Here is a 23939-nt window from a genome sequence, read left to right on the forward strand (position 1 = left end):
TACAGAGGGAAATGAGATCCTGTAAAGAATTAGTCCTAGAGAACAATAATTTCTTAATAGAGTCAGGAAGACCTGAGTTCAAATATGGCCTCAGACACATACTAGCTGTGGGACCCTGGGCAAGTCACTTTAACCCTGTTTGCCTCAGTTTCCTCATCTGTAAAATAAGCTGGAAAAGAAAATGACAAATCACTCCAATATTTTTGCCAAGAAAATCCCAGAAGAGTTGGATAGTACTGAACAACACAAAATACTTTAAGTGAAGATTGCATTCTCTAATAATTCATTATTGTAGCAATTGATTATTTCCTGCAAAAAGTTAAGTTCAGTGGTTTGGTTTGTTAAATATAAAATGATTTGATATAACTAGTGAACATAAAAAATGTATTCGTTTTCATGCAAGATTGCTTTGGGAGTATTTGAGAGAGTAAACCCTTTCATGATATATAGCAAATTTTGATTTTCTAAAACTTGTGATTTAATTATTGGAACAATGTTGTAACTTGATTTTTAAAAAATTTTATACAGTGTGATGGAAAACTTTCGAAGAATAGCTGATGAGTCATTTCCAAGCTCTATAACTAATTCACTGACCAGTAACAACAGTGGGATTTTGGAAAATGTCAGCATTTCTTCAAATCTTGGCCTCCCTGTTGCTGTTTCAACAGTTGCTAGGAATAGATATTGCTCTAATGATAGGTAAGGCTTTTTTTCTCCCTTAAAAAATACAATATATTTTTGATGATTGGAAAGGCTAAAATGAATGAACTGTCCTAAGTGGAAAATTATACTTTTATTCAGCTTCTCAAATATTTAAGTGCTATTATGTGCGAGATACTGGTAATAAAGAGATTACATTTTATTTGGATTGGAACAGTGAAGGAGTGAGAATTAAAATCTCTACAGACATGTATATGTATGTATAGTATATATGTATATATATGTGTATGTATATGTATATATATGTGCATATATATGTGTATATGTGTATATGTAGATGTAGGTGTATCTTGCCGAGGCCAGAAAGATGTGAGGAGGGAAGCCACTGGGTGTTGTCCCCCCACTCCAGTAAGGTGGATTGAGGAAGGCTTCATGGAAGAGCTGGCACTCTCATTGATTTTGATAGGAATGGAATGATTCCAGAACTAGAACTGAAAAAACAATATAGTTCAGGCATAAGGAGACAGACTATTCAACTGAAGAGGGCCAGACAAGATTGGGCAACAGTTAGTATTGTTTACCTGGATTATGTAGTTTGTTAAAGGGAGTAGTGTGAAATATGGCTGAAAAGATAAGTGGGAACCAGATTGTGTATAACTTTACATACATAGCCAAGGAGTCTCTACTTTGCCTTAGAGATAGTAGGGAGCTATTCAATTGGTTTTTGAATAGAGGAATGAAATGATCTGTCCTTAAGGAAAATTATTTTGGTGGTATAGAAAAGGATGGATTTGAGAGGAAAGAAACTGGAGGCAGAAAACCAATTAGGAAGCTTTATTTAAGCAGATTGTTTTTAGTTGAATGGTTATGGTTCTGAACTAGGATGATGATCATGTGAGTGAGAGAGGGAGAGAAATGTGAGGGGTATTGTGGAGTTATAATTGACAGAACTGAATGTTAGAAAGAAAGGGTAGATTCAAAGAAAAACTTGGTGACTGGGAAGATGATGATCTGATAATGAAGAGGGAAGATGAGTGGAAGGGAAAGTTTGGAAGAATACTAGTGTTCCATTTTGAACATAGTTCTAATTGTTAGCAGAACCTTGAGTGGCCATGTGGGACTGGAATTTAAGTATAACATTAAGGCTAAATGTATAGATTTGGGAGTCTCATGTGTGGAAGTACTGTTTACTGTTCCACCTTCCTTCTTGAAGAGTAACAGTGACATTGGGAGGGTGATGTCTTGGCTTGCAAGTGAATTAGGCTTAAGTGAGCCAGGGCTATAAGATATCAGCCTCACTGGATTCTCCAGAGTCTTCTGAATCCAGTGGCAAGACATAGGTCAGGATGACTGGAGATGGCCCCAGATACAGTCCACTGTTAGGTTTTGTCCCAGGTCTGTTTGTATGAGTCAGCAATACCCATTCAGTGACTTAAGATTAGGTAAGATGGCCTAGTTTGCCTGCTTCTTTTCTCCCCCCCCCAAAAAAAATCAATCAATCTGGGAGGGGAAGACTTCCCTCAGGGTTTCTGGCCATAACAGAAACAATTGCTATTTATACTCATTCTGAACCATCAAAACCCAAACAATGATCAAGTGAGGCTTGGGCTGGGACTGGGACCTGTTACTCTAGGTCAATTAGTGAGAGCCAGAGTGATTTGGGTTTAAGGCACAGTCTAGTAGCTCCATTTGAATCCCAGTGGGCTTTATTAAATCCTGGTTTTTCAGAACTGTATTGCAAGAAATCATAAATGAAGCTATACATGGGGCAAAAGAGTTAATTGTCCCAGTTTGAAAAAAATACAATAAATGTGTAGAGAAGAGAAAAAAAATTAGCCCCCAAACCGAAGATATCTTGCAAGGTCTAAGTGATTAAAATTTATATTCCTTTGGGCAGAGCATTCACATGTAAGAGTATAATTCCCCATGTGAACAGAGGGAGAGGAGAGAGGGAAGTAAATGAATTCACTGAAGTAGAGAAGGTAGAGAAAAAGGCTGAGGCAGAGCTTGGGGAAGAGAGACTACTGTTATAGAAGACTGAAGAGGAACACAATTAAAAGGTAATTGCTGTTTTGATAAAGAAGTGGTATCCTTAGCTGGACTCCAAGGAATTAAGGAGTAAATGGATGTTGAGGAAACTGAGGAAGTAGATGTAGATTACGTAGTAGGAATTTATCAGTGAAAAGGAAGAGAGAGAACATTGTAGTTTGAGGAGGTGGGGTCCAAGCGAAGGTTCTTTAAGGGTGGGGAGACCTGAGCACATTGGTTGCCTTATGGTGTGAGGTACTGTAGATTATAGATGAGTGAGGTGATGATTGAAAAGCCAGTCCCCCAGAAGATACTGGAAAGAGTCAGGAGCACAGGTGATGAGATTAGCCTTGGCTGCCTCTTCCTTTGGCTCTAGAGCCATGAAGGAGATGATACATGATTTCCAGAGATTTTGAGGTAAGGAAGAAGGAAATGAAGGAGCTCAAAGGAAATAGTCTTAGTTTTCTTGGCATAGTAGGAGGTGAGATCATCTGGTGTGGAATTATTTGAACAGAAGATTTGGAACACCTGTTTTGGGGACTATATTAACTGTCTGAGAGATGTAAAAGGTTTGTCATGTGTGGATCTTTGAGAACCTAGTTGAGGTTAGAGAACATGTATTTTTGTGAGCTCAGTCTTTAATTTCTTGGATTCATCTTGCATTATTCAATAGGTAAGAAGTAGGATCAGAGAAGATAGATTTTGGGAGTAACCCTGGGTTGAAGGTGTCAACAAGGCAATCAAAACTTCTGAACTTATATGAAAACTAGGTTTTTTTTTACAAGAGAAATGAAAAAGGAAGGAGCTGGAAACATGGAACTCCACCTACAGGGGTGTGGCATGGGGGGGGGAAGTGCAGTAAAAGTGGGAAAAGACAAAACCCCTCCCAAAGGGGAGGAGCAAGATGATGGCAGAAGCTGCATTCTTTTCCCTTGGGAACTGCTAGACTATGAAGATAGGAGGTCTGCATATCTGTAGGATCCCAGCTGCACAAGCAAATTTCCTAGCCTGGCACAGACTGGCTGGCGCCCATCTTGCCTCCCAAAGACACACAGGGAGTCCAGTTTAGGATACAAACAATAAATTATGTCAGATGGGAGGCCTTTATCCTTGAGACATTCAGGGCCTTTTGCATGCTCTGAAAATATGGCGTCTCAAAAAGACAAATTCATTGGACTCCTTAACAGTCTTTAACAAAGGTAGTAAACATTAGGAGGATGACATTTTTTGTACGTAGATTTTATTGATATCTTTTGTTTTTTACATTGACTAGGTTTCTGACTGTATATGTTACCTTTCTCAGAAAACCATCCTTCATAACAAATTTTTTTTCTAAAGAAAGGAAAAAAGGGAGAGGGGAAAAAAATTAAGACCAATTAAGATATGGAAAAAGTTTGGCATTATATGCAATTTTTCATACCCTTGAACTCCAACATTTATAAAGAGTGAAGGAGAGGAAGGAAGATAACTTCTTGTCTCTCTTTGAGATCAAGCTTGTTCTTTGTGATTTTGAAGCATTCAATTTTAGAGTCCTCTGGGGGTAGCTGTTTGAATTTACATTGTTGTGGAGTCATTCTGTATATTATTGTGTCCCTAATTTTGCTTGGTTCACTTTGCACCAGTTCATATGAGACTTTCTATACTTATCTGTATTCATTGAGTTCATCTTTCCGCATGCCACAGAAATATTCCATTACCTTGAATTTGTTTAGTAGTTTTCCCACTTGATGGATATATGCTTTGTTCCAGTTATTTGCTCTCACAAGAAAGATTTTGTAGTGTGCATTCATTGATTGTTGGATAAAGAGCAGTTACTTAATAACAGATCATCCACAGACATTATGAATTTTGTAATTTTTATCACTTTCTACTTTTCTGCAACTTTGCAACTATCTCTTGAGAAGAAGAAATGGGCTTGAATCAAGTTAGGAGAACTTTTCTGTATTTTTGTCAGTTTTCTGTGTTATGGTAGCAAGAAACGTGGCCTGTTGGCCAGCCTTCCAGTGTTGAGGTTCCTTATACATTAGGCTATCCTTTGATATAAAAGTTTGTCACCAGGCCCATACTTTCTACTTTGGTGTAGAACTCTTTAGAACTCTGCTGACATAGCTGTAGAGAATCTAGGTTCACTTCTGTGTCACAGAGACATTGGAGTGGTACTTGCTTGTTAGCAAAAGTATACTCTAAATCTCTAATCTTTCTGATGGCACATTCATGTATATAAATGTGTTACTCTAGATAAATTATCTGTTTCTTTATTTAAGGGTCTGTATTTGTTTTTACCCTTCTAAATGGTGAAGTAGTAGTAATCTCTATGTAAAGGATCATAATATCTTAGATTAAGAGGTAGGAGGGACTTTTGAGGTCATCTGGTTCAGTTCCTTCATTTTGTGTGTGAGGAAACAGAGGATCAAAGAGATGAAATTACTTGCTTAAAGTTACACAGTAAGTGGAAAGACTGGGATTATTTTGTCCAGGCTCTTTGACTCTGAATTCTCTGCTCTTTCTGCTGTACCCTTCTGCCACCCAGGATTTTAGGTTCAGGGAGATCTCTTGATGTTTTTTGATATTTCTCAGTCAGCCTTGGGTTTTGCAGCATAAAGATGATGATGAGATGATGTTGTTCAACTACAATTAAATATTGCAAAGTTGAAGCTCATCTTACTTTAGACTTTTGGTTATGACTGATCAATAACTGGTCATTCTGATGGCTTATGTTACCTGCTTAACAAAAACTATCATTTGTGGGACTCGTTTTCTACTGAATGTTTTGCTTCATGTTATTTGTAGGCTCCCTTTCTGTTTGGATCCTCGTTTCCAACCAGATTAAATTTTTATTTTGAAAGATAACTCTTTGAACTTCAAACCATTTCCACACTCCCATGTTGCTGATTACCTACTTACATGATCTCCTGTAGTTTTTAGTTGCTTTTCTCACTTTCCTTAATTTTTTTTAACTTTGATATTCAGATGTCTCTTTCCATTCATTACATGATACGCAAATACTTTGTATGTGAAAATGGGCTCTATGCAGTAAACCCATTACTCACAGAATCCATGTGTCAGATTGATAAATTTGGCCCATGCCTGTGTGCTTTACCCTCTTTCTCCTATACCCAGTTTATTGATAGAGATTCTTCTTTTTATTTTTACCATGTTTTTGCCATACTGTTTTTATTGACAGTCCAGTTGTGAGGATTTTATGATAAAATATAAAGAAGTGGTTTGTGTGGCTTATGAGGGTCTGAGGACTGTTTTACTGAACCTCTGTGGTTATATCCCCAGTAGAACATTATTTAATAAAATACATACATATTTAAAGTTTAACCTTGACTTAATTTTAACCAACACTTTTCCCTCTTTGTAGATATTCTGATATTCAGGAACCTTACCTAGGAAGAGAAAGATTTTCAGTTGCTTCTGAATCTTCTTATGGTAGTCAGACTTTGAGCCAAAAGGGAAGTTTCATTTTAGCTGCCAGGACAACAGGATATAAGTGCCACCTTCATTTTACTTTCTTAGAACTAAGATGTAATATTAATTGTAGAAGCCATTCTAACTTTGTACACAGGTGTGACATTTCACAACTGATTTTTTTTTTGTATCTGTCATCACAAAAGCTTTGTGATTTTTCATTAGTATGAGAAAATTTTTTTTTCAGGAAAATGTTTTTATGAAATTTCTTATCAGTTTGGCTAGCTGAAACTAATAAGCCAGAACAAATGAGAAGAACAGGTTTTATTAAACTCAGAGTGACATATTCCACCAGTGGTTAACGAGGACTGTGTCATTTACAATTCAGCTAGTAGTATTTATACATTACATGAAAAGAAGGAGAGAAAAAAAAGATGACTGCTAATTATGGTGGGATTGGCCATACAAGGGAAATAAAGTATGCTTGTTAAGGAGAAATATATCATTAGCTAAGGAGGTAGATGAGGGATGTGTCCTTGTTGGTATAGCTGAATTCACTAAATCAAAGTACCTGCCAGCTACTTCAAACAAAATGAAGATTCTTACCTGTTCTGATAAAGCTATGTACATGGTCCATTGACTAATAACATGAGAATTACATTTTCTCAGTGAAAAGTGAAGTTTCCAGAGGATTTTGGTTATGAGGTAGAAAAAGCTTCTAGATGCTTATCATGAACATTAAATATTCTTAAAAGAAAGAGCTTTTTATAAAGAAAAGCTAACAATTTGGCGAAAGAGCCAGGTTTTTTTAAAAAGTACATAAGAAGGTTGGAATTTAGCATGTCTCACATGATTGATGGAGTCATCTAAGCTATTCAAATGGCATATAATTATAGTGCCTGGTGTATCAATACAATTATCAGACTTCCTGAAGTTATGGGCAGTTATTACCTTTCACCCTTCAACATGATTCGAAAAAGTATTTTAATTTCACAGTTAGGGTTCTCTGGGGGGAAAACACAAGCTTTTTAATGATTAAGTTTTTTTTAAGCAATAAGTCTTTTTGTACCAATTTTTCATGTAATCAGAGTTATCTGTTTAATCTTTTGTAACTGCCTCTGTCTCATTTTTGGTTAAGAATACATCTCCTTCCCATAGCTGTGAAAAGTATATAATCTGCTTCTCTTCTAATTTTTTTTTGTAGTATGATCTTTAATATTGAGTCAAGTGTCCGTTGAGAATGTATTTTAGGATATAATGTAAGGTGTTGGTCTAGGTCTAATTGTTTTCCCAGCAATTTTTTTTTATCAAATAAGGAATTTTTTCCTAGCTCATTTGTTTTCCACTTTATCAAACATTAGGTTATTGAGTTCTGTTATTTCTGATCCTACCTTGTCTAGTCTGTACCATTTTTTTTGGTCTCTGTTTTTTAACCAATACCAGTGGTTTTGATGACTATTGGTTAAAAAACAGAGACCAAAAAAAATTTGAGATCTGAGAGTGCTATTTCCCCTCCATCCTTCTCTTCATCATTTGCTTTGATATTCTAGATCTTTTGTTTTTCCAAATGAATTGTGTTATTTTATCAAGTTTTATAAAGTATATCCTTGGTAATTTGAGTGGCATATCATTAAAAGTATAAATTAACCTTGGTAGTGTTGTCATTTTTATTATATTGGCATGGCGTGGCCATGAGCACTGAATATTTCTCGTGCTATTTAAGTTCTTTATTTCTTTAAGGAGCATTTTGTAATTGAATCTATACATATCTTTTGCATGCTTTGGTAGGTCAATCTCCAGATTGTTCATAGTTGTTTGGAATGGGATTTCCCTTTCTATTTTTGTTTCTTGTGTTTTGTTGTTATTATTATATAGATCTGTTATCAATTTGAGGGAATTTATTTTATAGCCTGCAACTTCGTTGAAACTCCTATTATTAGTTGTCTCAGTTTCTTGGCTGATTCCCTAAATTTTTTCCAAATATACCATCATATCATCAGCAAATGTGGATAGCTTTATCTCTTCTTTATGCCTTTAATTTCTTTCTTTTGTCTTACTGCTGTTGCTTACATTTCCAGAACTTGATCAAGTAATAATGAAGAGGTTTGGGGGTGCATGGGACCCTGAGAATGCCAGGGCAGAGTTGCCTGAAATGTATTCACATACAAGCTGTCTTTCAGTCAGGAGGCAGTTTATTTTAATGCCAATAGTAGTGGTCAAAATTCCTTTCAAGAACTTTCAACCTAATGGAGGGTGAATCTAGAGCTTATATAGAAAAGGTGCATGGGAAAGGAACGCCAGGGATACTAATTAGGCAAATCTAGGGGTCCAGGTGTCTTGGGAGCAGGCGTCAGTGATCTTTGGATGGGAAAGTGTAGGGAGTTTCGAGGTGCTAGCCTTTGTTAATACCAGACATTGAGGGAGTTGTCAGAGGCGTGGATCTTGGAGATCTGATGCAAAGGAGAGTCCTAGGGCCAGGCACCCCTGTATCTGACCTTTATCTAAGGAATTACAGGGTCAGGTCTGCATGTGTTCTAAAACAAGGGAAAATTTTCTCAAGAGGTAGGGTTGCATAGACATGGTCTTACAGCTTTTTGGGGTCCAAGTCCTACCCTGCCATCAATAGTAGTGAGAATAAGCATCTTTATTTCACTCCTATATTTATTTTTGAAGGTATTCCTCTATTTTTTTTTTGGTATTGTCTGTTTTGTTAGCATATAACTGTATATAATGTAGTCTGATTAGTCTTTTTATTTTTTCTGGTTTTATTGTTTCATCTTTATAATTTCTACTAGACTTGTGATTTTGGCAAGAATTCTTGTCATCTTCTAGAGTCATTAATTTCTATTTTTGGTTCATTCATATTTTTAGGCAGTTTGTTACTAGGGCAAGGTTTTGTACCTCTTCTGCGAAGCTGTTGTTTCTTTCTCCCAGTTCTGTGTTTCTTATCTTTTTTAAAATTCTTCTATCATTTCTTGCAATAATTCTAATTGTTGTGGGCAAGCTGTTTTTTTTAAATTTAAATTTAAATTTTTTTCTTATTGATTGATTGATTGATTGATTGATTGGCAATTGGGGTTAAATGACTTGCCCAGGTCACACAGCTAGTAAGTGTCAAGTGTTTGGTCTGAGGCCAGATTTGAAGTCAGAACTTCAGGGCTGATACTCTATCCACTGCACCACCTAGCTGCCCCCTGGTTTTTTTTTTTAAGGAGTTGATGCTGTATGTGTGTATATATATATATATATATGTATGTATGTATGTATGTGTGTATGTATGTATGTATTCTCCCCCCCCCAGTTTTCAAATGTTTTATTCACTTTTTTGGATATACTATATAAAGAGCATGTACTAATGAAAAGAATGTTATAAGTGCAGTACCTGTGACTAGAGAATGGATTTGCTGAATACATCTTCAAAAGAGCAAAAGCTTAGAAAACAACCTGGAGGCTGGAATTCGGTTCTTTATATAGAATCACTTGTTAAAAAAAAAAAAGAAACAAAACAAAGAGAAAAAAAATGAGGAAAGAATCTGAGGTCCGTGGGATGATTTATTGAAGCCCTGCATCCTAGTCCTGAGTCTCCTCTGTCCCCTCATATCTCTAGGGCTCTTGACCACTGTTCTTTACCAAGAATTTCTCTAGCTTCTTGGCCACTTTGTTGGTGCTGCTCTCTGTCTCCTCTCACTCTTTTCTCTTTCATTTATCTCATTCTTGTATTCTTCAAATTTTACCTTAGACTTCTGGACATTTTCTGCATTTAGGAATTGAATCACCAACAGTTCATGCTAAGGACTTTCATCAACACAGTCATTGTGTGTGTTACAGAAACAGGCCCTGTCATACTACCAGCAATATGCTTCAGCTCCATTAATGGTGTTATATAATGATTCATAAAAATCTTCCGAGTTTTGTCCCTTCTCATGAGGAGGTGAATCATCCCTTTCTCCTGGTGTTTCAGCAGGTTCATGTCATCCATCTCTCACGATTTCCATTCTCAAAGGTCAGTCTCAGATACAAATTGGAATAACTTTGCTTGTATCTTAAAGAGTTCTTCAGCTTCTTCAAGGGTCTTAATAGTAATGAATGAGGAATAGCATTTCCACAATGTAATTATAAAGCGATCATTAAAGCTATTTGTTAGAAATAAAAAAGATCAGGAACTAGCTAGAGAAGAAAGAAATATTGAGCTAAATAAAAACCCAATATTTGATGAACCTGAGAACATAAATTACCCTGTGTAGAATTTCTATTTGAATTGCTGGGAAAATTTGAAAGCAATATGGCAAAAATTAGATTTACATCAACAGCTTACAACCTCAAAATGACCAGAATCATCATAATAGATGGGAGAATCAGTTCTTGGCTACCTTTTACAACTTGGACTGTTGTGAGAATGTTTAAGTGAACCAGAGGTACAGGCAATCACAAAAGATAAAATAGATATTTTCATTACATGAAATTGAAAACCTTTTGCATGAAGAAAACAGAAGTGGGCTTAAAAAAGAAAACTTGATTGGAGAGCAACCTTAATATCAAATATTTCTGATAATGATTTGGTTTTTAACATATGTAGAATTAACAAAAATATATAAGAACAAAAGTGGTTTTTCCAGTGCCTAATTGGTTAAAGGATATGAACAAATATTTCTCAAATGGAGAATTACACATTTTTGACAACCAGTTAGAAAGATTCCCCATAATCACTAATGATAGGAATACATGTGAAAAGAACTTTTCAGGTTTCATTAAACACTCAGCCGTTTGTCAAAGATGAGGAAAGGTTTGACTAGTCAGTACTAGAGGGGCTGTGAAAAGTCCACTAATTGGTTGTTGGTGAAGCTGTGAAATGATGCAATAATAAATTTTTAAGTGTATTTTAAAATTTTTTTTTATTTTTTAGGCAATTGGGGTTAAGTGACTTGGCCAGGGTCACACAGCTAGTAAGTGTCAAGTGTTTGGTCTGAGGCCGGATTTGAACTCAGGTCCTCCTGACTTCTGGGCTGGTGCTCTATCCACTGTGCCATCTAGCTGCCCTAGTGCAATAATTCTTAGAGTCAGGTTGGAATTATACTAATAAAGTGATTAAAATGTACATGTCTTTTAAAAAACAAAGTGTTTAAAGTATTTGCTCTTTATCAACATCATTCTTTTTGATAGCTGACTTATCTTTTTCTTCCTTATTAACATTGTTTGCATCTTCCAAATTTCATTCTTGAAGATGTTGCATCTTTTCTGGGCTAATTTTGTTAGAGTTTTACCCAGTTGTGAGGTTACTCTTTCTAAATCCTTGGAAATGTGAACTTCCAAAATCTCAATTATGTCTTCTTACGGTATTTCTTCTTTTTCAGAAATTTTGAGGTGAAGTAGTTGTCTCCTGGGAAGGTTCTTATTTCTAATTCATTCATTAATTTCTCTTTGTTCACCATTTCTTCCAGAATAGTAGTTCCTTTCTGCTTCTTCTACCTTTTGTAAGATAAAGTTACTAAGGCAAATCAAGAGCTTATTAGTTCTTTTGTTTTTGGCAGACAGTGAAATCTTTTATCACCACCATATCATATTTCTGTGCCAGGCTTGTGGTTTCTCAATTTCTCCCTTTTGTCCAATTGGTCTATATTATACTTGGACTGTATGGATTCACTTTATGCCCCTTTTGGTACCTAAATGTTCCTTATCAAATTTCCCTCCTGTATCTTTTTTGTACAGTGATACTTACTCTCTCTCTCTCTCTCTCTCTCTCTCTCTCTCTCTTATTTATCTTGACCTTAATTCCTGATAAAATTTTTGAATGGATCATTAAAATATGATCAAATATCTAGAAAGGGAAAAAGCATTTAGAAAGAGCCACCATGACTTCACAAGAATATTCTCTGCATATTTAACTTCATTTTCTTTTTTGGATAGGATTACTTTTCTAGGACTTTGGCAGTAAAATGGAGAATAACTTAAGGGCAGTGTCATTGAAAAGGGTTAGTTTTTTTTTTTTGTTGTTGTTGTTTTGTTTTGGTGATTGTTTTTGATTTTTGGATAGGGGTAGCTTGACCCCTTGACTTATTAGCTGAGTAAAAAGAGCCCAGACGGGGTAGACACATGAAAGAAACTGGATGCTTGGACACAATTGTGGAGAAAATTGGAAGAAATATATTTGAGGATTCACTTGTTAGGTGTAACAAAGGAGAGCCAGCTTTTCTCCCTGTTTCTGGAGGGAAGGAGGAGTATATTGAGTGAGATTGTTTGAAAGGAGTGGAGGAGGACAATTGAGAGAGTTCATATCACATGACCTCTGTCTTCTCAGTAAAGTAGTAGGTTTTCTGCTGATCCCAGAGAAAGAAGTGAAATTGAGGGCTTGAGATGAAATGAGGTTTGGAATAGTTACAGTAGGAAGCCAGTAAGAGACAAGAGGATTTTGATGGAATAGTGAAGGTCCAGTTGAGGTTCGATAGCAAATCTTGGTTTTTGAACTCTGTCAATATGATTCCATAATTTCTTTTGGTAATGTTTGGCAGCTTTAGGGATGCTAGGGATTAATTGTGAGTAGATCAGAAATCTGAAAAGTTAAGAGAGGCAGGAATTCCAACTTGGAGTCAGCCATTGTTGAACTATCTAATGGTAGGCTCAAAATTCAATAAAGAGGCTGTGAAAACAGAATGAAGGGACTGAAGGTCATGCTGAGGGCCAGGAACAAGTGTGGAAGGGTTAGGAAATTATTGAGGTAGAAAGAAACGAGATTTCCATTAAGGGAAGAAATTCTTGATTAAGAGGAGATAATTCTTGAGTTGGAAGGTGTTGGAAGTGATGAAATTTGAGAGCCTACCCTGGTGTATTGTATTGATGGTAGACATGAATGAGATTATGATTATTTCATAGTGCTAGATTGTATATCAGTATCTCAGAAGATTTGCTACATTTTTAAAAATGTCTAAGGTGGAAGGCACTTTTGGCATTTGACCAGATATGTGAGGGGCATTTCCTATTGCTTTATCCATTTTTACATGAAAAGCTCCACTTCTAATCTGATAATGAATTATTTAGTAAAACAATTGAATAGCAGTTATTTAGGTTTATATTGATTAATTAATGTAATTAGAAAACTTTTTTTTCCTTCTCTAGGCCAGATATCAGTAGACTTCCTGGAAATCAATGCATGTCAGATATTTTCATGAAAGAACTGTCTTACCAGCAAGAGAATATTGACAGATTGCCTACTGAGAGTATCAGAGCTACACATTCTATTCAGGGAAAAGATGTTTTTGGAAGGATTTCACCGCTGGATCAGGTGAAAGGTATTTCCTAGCATAGAGATATTATTGCATGCATTAGATATTTTACATTCTTTTGTGCAGTGTAGTTTTGGTGACTTGTGATGTGGCTAAATAGAAAACAAAAACTGCTGAGTTCTTAGGAATTAATAATAAATTTTACCTCACCTGTCTCTAGCACTTTAAAGTTGACAATTTGAGTCTGGAATTGGAAAGAGCTGTTAGAACTGGTGGCAGATATTTGGGAATTGTATAGAATTAGTAGTTTAGAAAAAGATAGTTATGGTAAAGTGGAAAAGGTGCTACATTTTGAGTCATGGAGTGTTTGAGTTTTGATCGCCTCCTGTATAACCCTGGGCAAGTCATTTTACCTCCCAGAGCATTAATTTTCTCCTCTTTAAAATGAAGGTGTTGTACTACAGGGTTTCTGAGGTCCAGACCAGTTTTAAGTCTATACTTTCCCCACAGTAATCTTATAAAGCATGAGGTGGAAGAATTCCTATTTGTATAAATTAGTAAATTGAGGTAGAGAAGCTTTGATTTGCCCATATTTAAACAGTTGTTAAATGTCAGAGGCAAGATATAAACTTGAATCTCAAGTCTAGTCTACCAAGGTATTACACATGCTTCTGCCACACTGTCATGTTTACATTGGCTAGACTTGCATGTCAGTTATTTTTCTGTGAATATAAAATTTAGTTGCTAGTTACACAATGTTAGTATTTATTTACAGATTTATCCATTGATGTGTGTTTCCTCCCACATTTGGGAAGCGGAGAAAACAAGGTAAAATATTAAATATTTTGCTAACAACTAGCAGAAATTAATAGTGAATAGTAATGATTTTTGTCTTTTAATATTTTTCTTTTGACCAAACTTTAGACATCTTTTAATAATAATAGTCATTTTATGTACTAAATGAAAATATAGCTGTAAAATATCTTTGACATTTGCTGTGATTTACTTTTTCTATTGAGAGAGGGCGCTTTCCAGATCTGGTGATTTCAGTGGTAAAGCCAACTCTTGGGGTGGAAATTCCCTCCACTGATGTACGTTAGCAGCTCATTTTTAATTTATGGTCTTAACTGCCTAGGGTACCAAGATGTTAAGTCAGTATTGTCATATAACTAGTATGTTTAGGAAGATTTGAACCTAGATCTTCTTGTCTCCAAGGCCAGCTGTTGGTTTTTTTTTTTAATTCAAAATTTTTTTTCCAATTCACAATTAATGTCTTCTCTCATGCCTCCAAAGGGAATGGGAAAGGAAAGAGAAAAAGCCCTTGTAATAAATATGAAGAGTGAAGCAAAACAAATTCCCATATTGGCCATGTCCAAATATGGGTGTCTCATTCCATGTTTGGTCCATTACCTTTCTATCAGGTAGTGAGTAGCATTCTTTTTCATTGGTCCTGTGCAGGCATGGCTGTTTATTGCACTGATCAGAGTTCTTAAAGTCTTTCAAAGTTGTTTTTAAATTGATGTTACATATAAATTGTTTTCTGGGTTCTGCTCACTTAACTCTGCATCAGATGTCATATAAATCTTCCCAGGTCCCTCTGAAATTCTCCCCTTTGGCCTTTCTTACAGCACAGTTCTATTCTGTTATATTCATATACCATAATATGCTAAGCCATTCTGGAGTTACTACATCACATCTATCAGATTGGCTAACATGACAAAACAGGAAAAGGATAAATGTTGGAGAAGATTGTTGGTGGAGTTCTGAACTGATCCAACCTTTCTGGAGAGCAATTTGAAACTATGCCCAAAGAGTTACAAAATTGTGCATACCCTTGACCCAGCAATACTACTTCTAGGTCTGTATCCCAAAGAGATCACAAAAAAAGGGAAAAGGACCAACATGTACAAAAAACGTATTTATAACAGCTGTTTTTGTGGTGGCAAAGAATTGGAAATTGAGAGGATGTCCATCAATTGGGGAATGGCTGAACAAGTTGTGGTATATGAATGTAATGGAATACTGTTGTGCTATAAGACAGGATGAGCAGGCAGACTTCAGAAAAACCTGGAAAGACTTATATGGACTGATGCAGAGTGAAATGAGCAGAACCAGAAAAACATTGTATGCAGTAACAAGCACATTGTGCGATGACTGACTTTGATAGACTTGGCTCTTCTCAGCAATGCAAGAGTCTAAGACAACTCCAAAAGACTTAGAGTGGAAAATGCTATCCACATCCAGAGAAAGAACTATGGAGTCTGAATGCAGATGGAAGCATACTATTTGCTCTCCTTTTCCCAACAATTGCCCATTGGAGTTTTCAAACTGAATGTCTCACTGACAAGTTGAATATTAACATGTCCAAGGCAGATCATTATTTTTCCTCTCTAAATTGTCCTCCCTACCAAAGTTCCCTATTTACTCTCCTCAGTGGTCTCTATTGCCACTAGAATAAAATATAAACTACTGATTGGTTTCTAAAGCCCTTCACAACTTAATCCTGGATCTCTCTCTCTAGTCTCATTTTTTGCATTATTTCCTTTCTCATCAAATAGGCTACCTCTTTGCTTTTCATTTAAGACATTCCTATCTCCTAGTTTCATATCTCTACACACTAGCCATCTGTGAAGTCTGACCTAATACTCCTTCCTTCCTCATCTTGACTTCATAGAATTCCTCACTTCTTTCAAGACTAAGTTCAAATATTATTTTCTGTATGAAGCATTTCCCTATCTCTGTAATTGGTAATGCCCTTATTCCCAAAATACTTTGTATTTATTTTGTATTTTTCTCTTAAATATTTATCCATTATATACATTTGTATTTACATAGATAGCAGGCATATCCTAGACCAAAGGTGTTAGATATTCTGTCTGCAGGCCACGTGCAGCCCACAGCATGCCCAAGTAAGATCAAACCAGAGTAAAATGTAATTGGGAAATATTTAATAAATAAGATACAGTATGCAGCCCACAGATCCTTGTATGCAGATTAGTGGCCCCCATTTCTATTTGTTTGATACTACCCTAGACCGCCGGCTGTGTTTTCTATTCCAGCCAACTCTGTCCCTGCAGTCATCAGTCAGGGAAACCGCTCTGGTGGCAAAGGAACGAGCTATGCCCACTAATTTCTGACTGCCTCCTACAGAACAGGCAAGTTAGCTTAGTGGAAGTAGCAAGGCCTCCTGTGGGAGAGAATAGAGGCTATGTATGCCAGGCAAGTGAAACCAAAGCCATTACCCAATTACTGTCTCTCTTCAGCCGTGATGGAGAAAGCTCAGGACTTTGCCCCTGAGAATAGTGGCCTTGCTTCAAGCGTAGGCTCTGCAGTCCTCATTGAGGGGAATAGTCCTTATGGAAAAGAAACTCATCTTCCTTACCACTGATGTCTGCCATTAATGAGAATGTAAGCCTGAGAGCCCTTGGAACATTTGCAGATCAGTGGTCTTGCTTCCAACCAGTAGGTGCAATCTAGTAGCTGCTTATTTGGATGCTGCTTTGCCTACTCAGGAGTCACAACTATCAAAGTCCTTAGCATTACCAAGTGATCCAGCTTCAGAAATGGATATGATTTTATCAATAGAAACAACATTAATGAAGCTGTGTTACTATTTCTTTGTTATTGTACTCTAAGGATCATGAAATCTTTCTGTCTGATTTGCAGCTGAAGCCTCTTATATTTATTTTCTCCTTCATCAGAATGTGAGTTCCTCGAGACCAGAGAGTATCTTGCTTTTCTGTTTGTATCCCTAACCCTTAGTATAGTGCTTTGTACATAATGAACACTTAAGAAATACTTTTTTTAGTTATTTATAATGTGTGTTGTCTTCTCTAGAATATCTTGCTCCTTCAGAATAGGGATGCTTTAATTTTTTTTGTCTTTGTATCTGTCCCTGGCATCTAGGACAATGGCCTGACATGTAGAGAGTGATAAATAAATGCTTCTTGATTTATTCCAGTAGAGTCTTCTAAGTAGTTGGTTAAGTGTTACAAGCATTCCTGGAAAAGCTGTGGTCTAATCTTTCTCTGCCTTTTATCAGTGTCTTAGAAATGAATAGAAGAATTATTTTCCTGTTCTTTCCCTGTAGATTGATCCCCGAAAACCATTATTTGAAGAAGAAAGAAGCCTTTTAGAAAATGAAAAGTTATTATCATTTAGAAGCTTGGAAGACTCTTCTGGTATAGTATATACACCATTTGAGCATTTTAACTTTGCTTTATAGCTCCTTCAGATTTTGGCCTTCTGTTCATATTTGTAGCCAATATGGCATCACAGAATCTCAGAATTGGAAGTGACCTCAAAAGCTGTCTAGTCCAGCTAAAACCTTTTCAAGAATTTCCTTGGCAACCTTGCTAACATAGTCATTTGGCCTTTATCTGAAGAAAGGCTTCTAGTTGTGGACAGTCTGCTTTCTCATGAAGCCCTCTATTCAAATTTTTGACAGCTCTAGTCTAAATGTGCTTGTCTGCAACTTCTCCTTGTTCTAATTCTGTCCTCTGAGGTCAATCAGGATAAGGCCTATCATGTCTTTCATATGACACCCCTTCAAATACTTGAAAGCAACTATCATGCTTCCTTTGAGTTTTTCTCTAGGGAACCCCACCCCTTTTTTTCTTTTACCCATTCTTCCTATTTTTCCTATAATATTGGTTCCAGTGCCCTTCCCACTGAGGTCTCCCTTCTCTGCATATACTTTAGTTAATATGTTTTCTAAAATATGGACCATTGAGTAACCTGATTTAATCTTATTATGTCCTTGTTCAACTGTTAACATTTTTTCTGTTTTGAAACTCGAAAAATTGTTTGTCTTTGTAAATCTGGGCTTTAAAGATAATTATGCATTTAATTAACTTGGGTTTTTAATTTTTAGCACTGCTTATTTTCCAAGAGTTTGGGGAGGAGGTGGCACATAGTTTGAACCTGTGATGTCAGCAGTATGCCTACCTGTGGAAATCCCTTCTGATTCTGATGGGCAGTACCTCTTTGACTTGTACAGTCTTAGTCTTTTGATACTGAGTGATTAAATGACTTGCTTCTCGCCCCACAGTATATATCAGAGAAGGATTTGAATTTGGGTCTTTTCTGAGTCAGAAGCTGATTGTTTATTAACTATGCATGCCCCATTGCATCTCTTAGGTAAGAAATCGTGATTTATATAGCTAGAAGGAACCTCATAGGCTAACTAGTCAAACCACCTCATTTTTCACATGGAAAAAACTAAGTCCCAAATAAGTTAAGATGACTTGTCCAAGATCATAGGTAGTAGGTATCACACATAGGATTTGAATCTGGTCTTCAGAGGCAGTGCTTTCTTCTGAAACACATAGGAACAAAGTGTTGTCCTCTGAAAATGCTTTATAGGATGTTAGTTCTCTCTGATCCATCCTGTTTGTTAAACCTAAAAGGATGTGATATAATTCAGTTTTTGAAAAACATAAGGGTAACAACTCTGGATAAAATAACTTTTCTCTACTTTGCGTCTTCTGAAAATAACTCCCCATTTAAAATATATCGTAACATTAAATTATTTCCAATATGTTTCTTGGAGTTTATTTTAGCATAGTAAGTATAAGTGATTAGTTTTCTGCAACCATAAAAAAATCATTACAAAAAATCAGCAAAACAAAATCCAGTTCCAATAGCAAACTTCATTATGACTCATTGCATTTTCCTTTGAATTTGTTTTGGATTTAAGCTGGCAACAGATTTATTAACCAGCAGCAATTTTGCCCACAGAAGTGATTTTTTGTAAATACTACCAATAATGTGGGCTGCTAGGTAATGCAGTGGATAGAATGGCAGGCTTGGAGTCTGGAAGATTTATCTTTGTGAGTTCAAATTTGGCCTCAGACACTCACTAGCTGTGTGATTCTGGGCCGATCACTTAACCCTGTTTGCCTCTCTTTCTTCATCTATAAAATGAGCTGGAGAAGGAAATGGCAAGCCACTCCATTGTCTTTGCCAAGAAAACTCCAAATAATAAATGTGATTCCAAAATGCTAACAGCTAAATGCAATGTATCAGCATAAACATAGGTGTCATCCAAATGACTGCTTAGGACTAAATCTTAGCACTAAAAACATTATCTTGATTTTTTTCTCAGATTGTTTCTTCAAACAGAGTTTTTATTCCCATTTCTGGAAATACTAGTTATTCTGAGATTTTGTTGTTCTAGATCTGTATATGAGATCAGTTATATTTTAGCACGACTATCATTTGTCTTCTTAAATTACGGATCATTCGTTTTATTTTTGTGTTTCATTAATTTCTTGGCTTCACTGTGTTTGCTTTTTCTATTTCCAAAAGTATTTCTTTCTCTTATATTGCCCAGCTCAAGTCTTCCATTCTTCTGTATATCAGTTTTCTATTCCAGTATATTTTTCAGCATTTTGTAAGTTATGATAGTTGCCATATTACCATGGATTTTTCAGTAGTCTTGTCCTGTAATTGTCTGATGTAGCAGATATTTTTATGGTTGGGGATTTTCTTTGCTTTGCTCACTATCTTTCCAGTTTATGTTTCTAAAGCTTTTCTTTCTTTTGTAATTTCTCTGGTGGTGGTTGTGGAAATTAATTTAAGTGGGTACCCTAGATGTTATGCATTCCACAACTTTTTGCAATTTCCATTTTAAATAGAAATGGCTATAAAGTAACTCATACAGGTGAACTCTAGGTTATTATAAACGTCTTAGTTATTTTTAGTCATTTTGCAGGAGGATTAAAATTAACCCAGATTCTTAAAGGTTCTTTTAACCTGGGAATAGCTGGACTTTTTGTGGTTATTCTTTTTGACTGTTGCTCTAGATTTCCTGTTTTGACCTTTTTGTTGTCTACAGATAGCTTTGTGGGGTGCTTTTAACATCCATTTTCAGCAGAAAGTTCATGCTGCCTTCTTATTACAAATTGCTTCTCACTTAGCTTCTTTACAGTCGCTTCATTCAGGTCCATTCTGGTGTAGACCTAGAATTCTGCATTAGACACAATGGCAGTTTCTAGATTAGTAGTGACCTAGATTTGGAGTTAGGGTAAACCTGTTTATTGGAACTAAACTCCTTGAGCTTGAGGATTTTAAAAATTGTTCTTTTGGTTATGTTTGCTGTGATCTAATATTACTTGAAGGATGGTGCAAAGATGATAGTCTCCCTCAGTTTCCCCCTCCCTGTGTAGTATAATATTAACCTAGATTGCCTGATAATGGTGATAACAATAATAATAACTGACTGCCATCACTTATCACCCTCCTTATCTCCTGTCTGCATTACTGCAATAGCCTGCTGGAGGGTCTCCCTGATTCAAGTCTTTTCTCCACTCCAAACCATCCTTCATTCAGCCACAGAAGTGATTTTCCTAAGTGCAGGTCGAGTCATTTCACTCTCCAAAACTCCAGTGGCTCTATTGCCTCTAGTATCCCCAGTATCTAGCATATTGCTGAGTACATAGTAGATGCTAAATAAAATAAATGTTTATTGACTGTTGAGTGATAGCTTGTCATTACACAGCACTTTAAGGTTTGCAAAGATTTACCTGTATTATTTTATTTGATCTGCAAAATCACCCTGGGAGGTAGGTGCTATTATTATCCTCATTTTACAGATAGGAAACTGAGGATGAGAAGTCAAGTGACTTGCTCGGGTTACACATCTAGCAGATGGTTAGCTGCATAATCCTGTTTTTGATTTGAACTCTTGTCTTTGTTACTTCCAATTCTGGAAGAAAATAATTCTTATTACTTTATAGTCATACTTTTGGCTAAAATGTAATTTTAGCCAGCTTTTTGTTATTTACCGTATCAGTCTTGGATAGGTGAAGATGATTTTTCATTTTTTCATTTAATCCTCATGGTAAAACCTTGTTAGGTAGTTGCTATCATTATTTTCATTGTACAGATGAAGAAATTGAAGCTAAGAGAAGTATCTTGTCCAGAGGCACACAGCTTTTTTATTACCTAGATGATGTATCAATCTTGGCTAGAGACGATTTTTAGTTTAAAAAAAAGTCCACCTTCAAAGGATGACTCTTAAGGATTATACTTTGTACATAGGCTTTTTTGACAGTTTCAGAAGAATTCTGAATTTTTTGTGTATTTGAATTTTGTTTATCTTTAAACAAAATGATTTGTTGCTCTCACATCTCTTACCCTGTTTCAAAGTATTGTAACAACAGTGCTTTCAGATTTGAAGATGTCTTACTTAACATCACAATTCTCCCTTCTGAGGTAGGTTCATGTTACTAATAGTTGAAGTTGGAAGTGATATTTGAAACCAAGTTTTTCCTGATTTTAAGTCTGTCAGCCCCAAACGATATACCAGAGTGTGTTACATAGATTTCGATGACAGAATTGTGTTTTCATACATGCTGTACTAGTATGTGAAGTATTTGTTTCATTATAAAGTTCATATTATCAAAATCTTATTGTTTGTTTACTTGACTTGTGTTTAGGACTGACATGTTCTCCCTATAGTCTGGTTGCAAGGGAATTTTGTTTTGTTCCACTCTGAACAAAAAATATTTTTCCAAGTTTAGGCCCATTATTAACTCTTCCCTTTAAGAGCTAAAGATGGGGGCAGCTAGGTGGCGCAGTGGATAGAGCACCTGCCCTGAAGTTAGGAGGACCTGAGTTCAAATTTGGCCTCTGACCAAACACTTGACACTTACTAGCTGTGTGACCCTGGACAAGTCACTTAACCCCAGTTGCCTAAAACAACAACAACAACAACAAAAAAAACAAGAGCTAAAGATGGTAGGTAGAACAGCATATATTAACTACTACACCCAGATATAAATTTGAAATATGTGCCTTACTAATAGTGAATTAGGTACATTATCTGTTAAGGCAGAGATGACCAGATCACCATTTAATATCCTTATTAGTCATATAATAGTTCTGATTACAGAAAGAATAATTTTCAGGCATCAAATTTAAAAATTATATTCTATTTTTCTTCCATTTTCTTACTTTTAATTTGTTTACCAAGTGTGGTCTACTTATAAGGTTCACCTGATAAGTCAATGCAAGTGCTTGATTTTTTTATATATAAACATTTTAGTAAGTAAATCAACCAGCTTTTTTAAAAAGTTTTTATTAATATCTTTTTCATGTTAGAAAACATATGTACTAAAAATATGTAATCAAAGCTGTTTACATTTTTGTCTTAAAGAAAAGGCTATGAGCATTGAAAAAAATTCTGTCCCCTTCTGGTCTCTTTTCTTGCGTAATTTAAAATTTTTTACATAATTATGTGTGTTTATGTACTTGGAATTCTGCTTTCTTTAGTTTGCATTACTACATAGTCTTTTTATATTTGTTTTCTTTACATTTCATATTTATTGAGACAATAATAAATCACAATGATGAGACATGCTTATTCATCCAGTTTTTCTATCATTAGAAAAAAAATTGTGAATATTTTTATATGAAGAGGTCTCTTATGATTCTTAGGGTATAATTCTAGTTGTTAGAAATCACCAGCTGTTATTAGATTTGTGACTTTCATAATATTTTGCCAGATTGTATCCCCAGAAGATTGTATCAGTTTTAAATTTCATTAACCAGGTAATAATAAAATACCTGTTTCTCAACAACTCTGTCAAACAATTTTTTCATGATGTTTTTGCCAACTTGCAGGTAATATAGTATTGCAAAATTATTTACATTTGTGTTGTATTTCTCTTATTTGAGAGTTTGAAATTTTGAGAAAGTGATTATTTAAAGTGTTAGAATGATATAATTACATCCTTAGAGCCATGGGTATTTGTATGAATTTGTATTATGTTCTTATAGACTATTAGATATGCTTAACCTTAACAGATTTTCTCCAGCTGTTGTTTTTCTGTGTTATGTCAGTTATATTCTTTGTTGTGTAACATTTTACATTTTATTTTAGTTTAATCTGTCTATTGTCTCTTCAGTTTGTTAGGTTAAAACTTCCCTCCACTGCTGACTTATGTATGTTTAATTCTGTTTCTAATCGTTCTTCTCTATCATTGTTCTACTTTTTAAAATCTGATAACTAGATAATAATTACTAATTACTTCTACAGTAGCATATTTTGAAATTCGGAAGATTTGTTTCATTGACTATAGAAATAATTTCTGTTGATTGTTTTGCCTATTTGTGGATCTGTATAAGTTTTTGTTTGATCTATTTTTGTAAAACTACCTGTTGATGTTGTATTGAGTCCATAATTTAATTTGAGAAGTATTGTAATTTTTACTATTTGGGTCATCTTAAACATATAATTATGAATATCCCTCTAATCGTTGTTTTATTTCTACCAAAATTCTTTAAGGTGACTTTATAGAAGTCTTTTTTTTTTTAAGGCATTTGGGGTTAAGTGACTTGCCCAGGGTCACACAGCTAGTGTCAAGTGTCAGGTGTTTGGTCTGAGGCCGGATTGAACTCAGGTCCTCCTGACTTCAGGGCCGGTGCTCTATCCACTGCGCTACCTAGTTGCCCCGTAGGAGTTTTCTTGGTGGATTGATCTTTGAGTCTTCAATTTTTTTTCAGGCTTTTAAGTGGTTTTCTTTCACTTTTTCATGGATTTTATTTGTAGTATTCAAAATGCAAATGAACTTTATCTGTACCTACTGACCTTGATAAATTTATTATCTTAACTTT

General features: G+C 35.5%; 1 protein-coding gene and 1 pseudogene across 1 annotated transcript in view; one reads left to right on the forward strand and one right to left on the reverse strand.

Annotated features, from left to right (window-relative positions):
* The window catches only part of CEP192 (centrosomal protein 192), a 146165-nt gene that overhangs the window by 22169 nt on the left and 100057 nt on the right, over positions 1-23939 (forward strand). Inside the window, 4 exon segments of the mRNA XM_078151788.1 lie at positions 529-699; positions 13213-13385; positions 14095-14147; positions 17410-17500. Of these exon segments, the coding sequence (XP_078007914.1) occupies positions 529-699; positions 13213-13385; positions 14095-14147; positions 17410-17500 (488 nt within the window).
* Positions 9706-11531, reverse strand: LOC144457197 (ran-specific GTPase-activating protein pseudogene; annotated as a pseudogene).

Source organism: Phascolarctos cinereus, unplaced genomic scaffold (genome assembly GCF_003287225.1).
Source record: "Phascolarctos cinereus isolate Bilbo 61053 unplaced genomic scaffold, phaCin_HiC Scaffold_4;HRSCAF=312, whole genome shotgun sequence".
Classification (NCBI taxonomy): Eukaryota; Metazoa; Chordata; class Mammalia; order Diprotodontia; family Phascolarctidae; genus Phascolarctos; species Phascolarctos cinereus.